Consider the following 6,638-nt stretch of genomic DNA (forward strand, 5'->3'; position numbering starts at 1 on the left):
ATGCCGTACACGTAACCCCTCCCTTCTAGCTTTCCCATTGGTCAGTTTTGAAATCAGTGACGAAACATGCAAATTTCTTCTACGCTGCCAGAGTCCACTGCCGCTGTTATTACCCCTTAATCTCCCTACCCTCCGCCCTTCAGAGAACTTATATATCCCCTCCTTCGCCCTATCCTTACGCGTTTTACCCCATCCCTTTTAGTTCCTCCTCTGTTCTATTATACAGAGAACTATCTTGTGTTTCTTTTTTACCGAAAACTAGTGCTGGGGTGGGGTTCACAGTAGATGATATGAAAGTTCACCTGTGCCAGTTACGGACAATCACTGATCCAGAGGTCGGTCCCATGCACTGATTAGTTACTGACATGTGGATCTTACCTTTATCATCAATTGAATGGGGAGGCTTGTTCGTTATGCGTGCAGTGTTTGAGTTTTATGTGTGTTACTAACTAAAGGCTCTTTCAGTGCTACTACCTTGTAAAGTGTTGCCCTTGAGGAGAAACCGTGTTCCATTGGAAGACTATGAATGAGAGGAAATACATGTGTACTGTCGCTTACTCCAAATTTCCCGCAAAGCAAGAATTTAGTTATTTTTGGCGTTAGAAATTAAAAACGAAATAAGCAAATGTGGTTATTAATTGTTGTGTAAGACATAGTTAGTAACAAGAATGGTTAGCGAACCTGAGACAATAGGGAAAGTGACTTAGTAATGCTTCCATTCGAATTAATTCCTGTACATTGAATATGTATGAATTTAGAAACTTTCAGGATTTGTAAATATCCAACACAAATTCCTTTGTGGTTATCGGTACATGGAGTGAAATTAAACTTCGAATGTTGAAGTATCTGAAATGCCTTATGGGCGTAACAGTCGATTAGCTTGGATCATCGTTGACGTTCTGAAACGGTTTGAAGCTGCCCAGAATGGTTTAAAAGTGATTAGAAACAGGCCCAGTTTTATAACCAGAATCCATATCGGAAGAGACAAGAACTGAGAGATTGTTATGATATAAATGCCTGAAGTTAACTTTTGAAAGCACACATATATGGTAGATATATCTAGGAGTTTTGTATATATATATATAAAATTTGTCATAAGTACAAGACATTTTCTACATGCGTTATCTCGTTTCTGAAACTCCAATGACTGCATTTTTTACATTATTTTAGAAGCTTATAATATAACGTATATATACTTTTGTATGTTACGACTTTCCTAAGGGTACAGTGATGTTACGAACCAGATGATCAGCTGTTGGACAGTTAACACTGTCTTCGCCAGCTGTAACTTGTTTCCTACGTGATTCATCATTCCAGAACTCTGAACTTTCACCAGATTATCTTAATGGTATATGTTTATGGCGATAAACAATAATTATTTTCATGAATATTATTACTCAACTAACTATCTTTGTCATGGAGGCGCGGTGTGTTTTCTCGGGGGCAGCAACCAAGTTTATTAAATATCGTTTAGACTAGTTTCATAGCGTAGGGTTCAGTCCGTCAAAGAAGGTGTGGAAGAAGGTGGTGAATATATCTCGTAGTCCAAAGAAAGATAAGAATGAACGCAAATAAGAAAGGCGGTGGTGCAGGGAACAAAGGGACTGGCGGAGACGACAAGTCCTCTGGAGGCGGCAAGGATGACTCCGGCAACGGAGGAGAGAAGGCCAATACTGGGGGCGACACGGAGAGCTTGTCCGGAAAGAAACCAGGCAGCGCGGGGGCCTCCACGAGGGAGGCTGCCCTTAGAGTCCTCCAGCTATCCCAGAAGGGTGAGTGGCCTCCTGTGGATCAGGCCCTCAAAGCCCTGGAGAAGATTGTTGCAGCTGGGGGAGAGGAAACCAACACTACACCCCTGCTAGGGGTCGTGGACCCGGTAAGTTGAAAATCATCACAGCTCTCTCTGGCAAACCAAAGGAAAGAACATTTTGATTGTGGAAATTACTTTTAGTTACCTATTAGAAAAATACTAACATGGCGGCCTTGCGAACGGCTGACATGGTAAGGTGCAGTTGTCCCTGTGTTTAACTAATTAAGCATTTTGCCATGAAGGAGATGATGTATAGATCCATATTTTCTTGATCTCGGCAGTAGCTGGTGGTGATTGATCAGCTTCACGCCCCGACCGCTCTACCTCCGGGGAAATAACCCCCCATATCCATTGGATAGGAGGTTGGGTGAAGCCCAGAGGCGGTCTGAACGACGTGGAGAAGAGGAAATTCTTGACCCTACCGGGATTCGAACTCCGACCCGTTGGTCTTCCAGTCGCCATGCCGACTATGCGATCCCGGCTCTTTACTTCTGATATGAGCAAACACAAAAGCCGCATAATGCTTTGCCATGTCTAACAAACTTAAAACCTTCACACTGCCCTAAATGCAGCAGAACCATTTGTAGGAAGCACATTTCAGTCAACTGAAGCCATCATGTAGGGATAACTGTAGTAAATTTAAATTACAAAGAAAATGGTTTACATGTACTCCTGAATTTTGTGTGATAAAAGATCCTGAAGGATATTCAATATTTTAAAACCTTTTCAGCCTATTTCCCTAAAGTTGGATTATGAGATCACCATGCTTTTTTATGTCTGTGAATCCCCGCCTATTAAATTTTAATGCCTGAACCAATCCACATGAAACCTTGCATGTATATCACGGAATCTAAGCCAATCTCAGCGGCATACTTCACAGATCCCTCCCATAAGTATTTGTGTCTCTCTTGTCGTTGCCTAGGCAAAGCCTCGCTAAAGTGTATCCTTATTTTCGTTGCTAGGCAACGGCTCTGTAAACATGTTCCCGCGGCACCGAATACACACAACAATAGACAAATCGTTGAACGCGTGTTTCTGTGGGTTTGGCTATGTATCCCCCTAAAGTTGCTATGTAATCTCTGTAATGACTTTCCCGCTGCAATGAAGAATTTTTGAAGGCGTCTTGCTCTATGCAACCATTGTCATATCAAGGGAAAAAAGGAGTTCAGTTCTTCTCAGATCTTCTTGTCTTCGTATAAATATAAGTAACAACAAGGTGGGAACGTACGAAGTCTGTGTTTTGCTTACAGCTCGATAGTAATACTTAAGAACCAATGTAAAATATTGCATGGCCAAAGATAACATACGTCCACAAGATTTGTACGGAATGCTCTTATATAGTAATAATTCACAAGTCCAGCTGCAATGTAGAAGTGTGAAATTAAGTTATACATAATTCTGACATAGAAATATACGAATGTGTTAGTACGAATTCTGGACATGAATAGAAAATCCAGTCGTACATTTCTGTTTAGTATGTTGCTGCTGTACGGGTTGCGACCAAAGCAGAATTCTACATGCTACTTTATAAGTGTTAATATGATTCAAAGAACTCATGACCCATATTGCTAATGTAGTAACAGTTAAATGCATGATAAATGCCTCTTGCTAAAATATTCAGAAATGTGGGCGTGGACGTCAAATCTATTCGGAAAAACCTCGCTGTAATAAAGGCAAGGTCCGTTTCAAGATAGCCCAAGTAAACCTTCAGCTGAAATTATGTAATTCAAACAACAGAAAGTAGGTAAGATTTGAGGTTATCACGGCGGTGACTATGAAGAAAGCAGTCTTCTGGGATTTGGCACCGTGTATATGTGGTGTTAACCGACGTTTCGGAGGAACGTATCGCCTCCATCGCAGACTCAGTCTGCTTTTACCGGTTCTCGCGTTCTCTTCGCTTGCGGAATTCTTATATTTTTCCTTCTACCCTGAAGATGGAGGCGATACGTTCCTCCGAAACGTCGGTTGACACCACATATACACGGTGCCAAATCCCAGAAGACTGCTTTCTGCAACAGAAAGTAGGCTTACAATGTATAGATTCTCATATGTCTTATTAGCATCGAGAGAAAGGGCTCCAGAACACTGGGTGGCGGTGGTGGTAATAGTAGTAGTAGTGGTAGTGGTAGTGGTGGTAGTAGTAGTAGTAGTAGTAATAGTAGTAGTAGTAGTAGTATACCAGGTCTTGTTTTTGTAATTAGTGAAGTAGAGTTTCTCTTGAGTGGATATAATACCTGCTCAGCTAGTCTAGAAATTCCTCGTCCTTAATGGTGCTCAAGATTCATTATAATGTTCAGAAAAGTACGACACTGAATTCACTGAATTCACAAGGAATAATTTTCAGTAACATGCTATATATGTGATACGTACACCTGAAAAAGGCGAAGCCTATTCAGTAGAAACAAACACATTGTATCATCAGAGAGACTGTTTTGTAAGGACTATGACCTCAAGAGTTCAGTTACAAAAAAAAAATCTCTGGTCGTGAGTCTCAAGGGGCTTGGTGCCAAGACAAACTGATTGGCTGTAAACTGCCAGTCGTAAAGTAACTCTGATTCTGACTCTGACTCTGAGGATCAGTATATAGAGTTTTTGGATTCTGCTTTCGGAACAGACGTGGCAGCTAATCATGTGGGCAACTTGGAACGTCTGTTAGCTGTCGTGTAGGCATTACAGGTCAGTTAGGAAAAAGTAATAAACGAAATTAAGGCCCGCCGAGAAAATATGGAAGCCGAATATAAAGATCTGATGGCCCCAATAAATGCTGGCCAAGAGGAGATGAAAACAGCCAAGAAAATACCGGAACCACTCAAGAAAGAAACTTGAAGGCAAGATGGGCATATCCATGAAGACGGTCCAAGAAAGACTGGAGACCACGAGAAAGGCCGGCCAGGAAAAAATGAGAGCTGAAATCCTGTTCTGTTTAAATTTTTTTCATATCGTAACAGTCAAAGTTCTGAACTCATGCAGAACAACAGATAGAATTACAGGTTAGTATTGTAACGTACAATGCGCACACACTCATACGAGGCATGCGCTATAGGACAATCAGACATCTTATTATTATTAAACTAGAAGTTCTGCGAAGAACTAGTCACTTTCTTTCGATACGTCACGGACCGTATAGAAAACGACGCGTCCAACAATTTTGCTATTATTGTGTGTGTGTATTCGTTGCATAGGTAACGTTCTTACAGAGCCGTTGCCTAGCAACGATAGTGGAATTTATTAAGTAGGCCATTGAAATGGCCTCAAATGCCATATTTTAATACTACGTTTCATAAAGATTTTTGTCCGTCATTCAGAAGTTGATGAAAGACATTAGACAGGCACAGAGAAAATGTTGTGATCTCGTAAGTCTACGTTTATATTTTTAAGTAAGGAAAGTAGACTAAAAAAAATAGCAGTCCATTAGAGTTTCGACATGATAACTTGGCAACATGGTGTCGTTTTCTCATATCCTGTTTGGGCATGACAGCATAATAGGTGGCTAGAGTTCGTATAAAATGTGCCCTACTTTTCCACATGCAGTAGAGGTGTTGATAACATTGATAGGCACAAAAATAACCATATAAATGAGGTTTATTATGCATATTAAACTGACACCATTCTCGTTCTTTGTGCATAAGATGAACAGTTCAGGCAAGAAGTGTTGCCATCTATTCAACGACAAATTAACCTACGAGAACTGCGTGGTAAAAAGTTGCTTAGTTTAACGAATTAAGTTTTCACGTTGTGATTTAACTTATACGTTATTTTCTTCAGTCAAATCACCATTGGTCTCTTGTAGCAGATCAATTAGTACGAAACATGCTCATCATATTCGATTTAGAGTCTAGAGTTCGTATATTATTTAATTAGGCACCGGCAACCCTCTTGTTTTCATGGTTTATTTCAGCTCTTCTCAATTTGTTCCAGTATGCTTAAGTTGTTAGAAATACGCCTCAAACAATTTTTTTCCAATTCTTTTGAATCCGCCTTACGTAATAACCTCTTAAATTCATATAGAATGGATACCTTCATCTGTTGATGAAGTAAAAATACACTATATATATATATATTATAACTTTGGTGTTATATAATCTAATTTATTATATTTTTACGTCAAGTACTTTATATAATTAATAATATTGTATCCAATTTTACTAGTTCTGCGGTTCAATGGTGTATATATGTTACCATGTATTTGCCTGATGATGGCTATTAATAGCCGAAACATGTAGCGGAGGCAAAACTAGGCACTGATCTTGATATTAGTTGTGTTGTGACGGTTGTACTATAGAGGTTGTATATAAGTTATTGGGAAGGGTAGGTGTGGGTGTTAACGGAAGTATGCTTATTATTTTGTTTGCAACAAGAGGTAGAAACACATAAAATAGCAAATATATGCAAAATTATTTGCGGATATAGAAGATCACAAACACAGTAATGATGAAATCGATTAGATTTTAAGTACGAAAAACTAAAAGATACATTTTATAAGGATAGGCAAATTAATATCATAGCATTTGGTCGGGAGACTGAAAGGAACTTGAATGATTTCCAAATATATATTGTCGTCAATTGTTCATCTCTTCAAGAAAATCTATGAAATTAATTCGCGAAGAATTAAGTACGAGTATTCAGGTGCGCAGTTCATCGTACTGGAAGATGTTGTCAAGATCTGAATTTATACATATATATCGTGTAAAAATGTTGGCCAAATAAACAAGAGATAAAATGAAGAAAATTTTATGATTCTAGCAGGAATATTTTTCCATAAGATTTTGCTGGCGTTTAATAACATTCGTAACGTTACCAGACAAAGAGAAGCGAGAGGATAATCAAC

General features: G+C 39.2%; 1 protein-coding gene across 1 annotated transcript in view; it reads left to right on the top strand.

The window, feature by feature from the left end:
• Window positions 1–263: 263 nt before the first annotated feature.
• The window catches only part of LOC111862615 (ankyrin repeat domain-containing protein SOWAHC-like), a gene marked incomplete at its 3' end in the record, with an annotated part of 54,735 nt that continues 48,360 nt past the window's right edge, over window positions 264–6,638 (top strand). Inside the window, exon 1 of the mRNA XM_023848138.2 lies at window positions 264–1,876. Within this exon, the coding sequence (XP_023703906.2) occupies window positions 1,562–1,876 (315 nt within the window). The remainder of the gene's footprint in view (window positions 1,877–6,638) is intronic.

The sequence above is a fragment of the Cryptotermes secundus genome, unplaced genomic scaffold (genome assembly GCF_002891405.2).
Source record: "Cryptotermes secundus unplaced genomic scaffold, Csec_1.0 scaffold2451, whole genome shotgun sequence".
NCBI lineage: Eukaryota > Metazoa > Arthropoda > Insecta > Blattodea > Kalotermitidae > Cryptotermes > Cryptotermes secundus.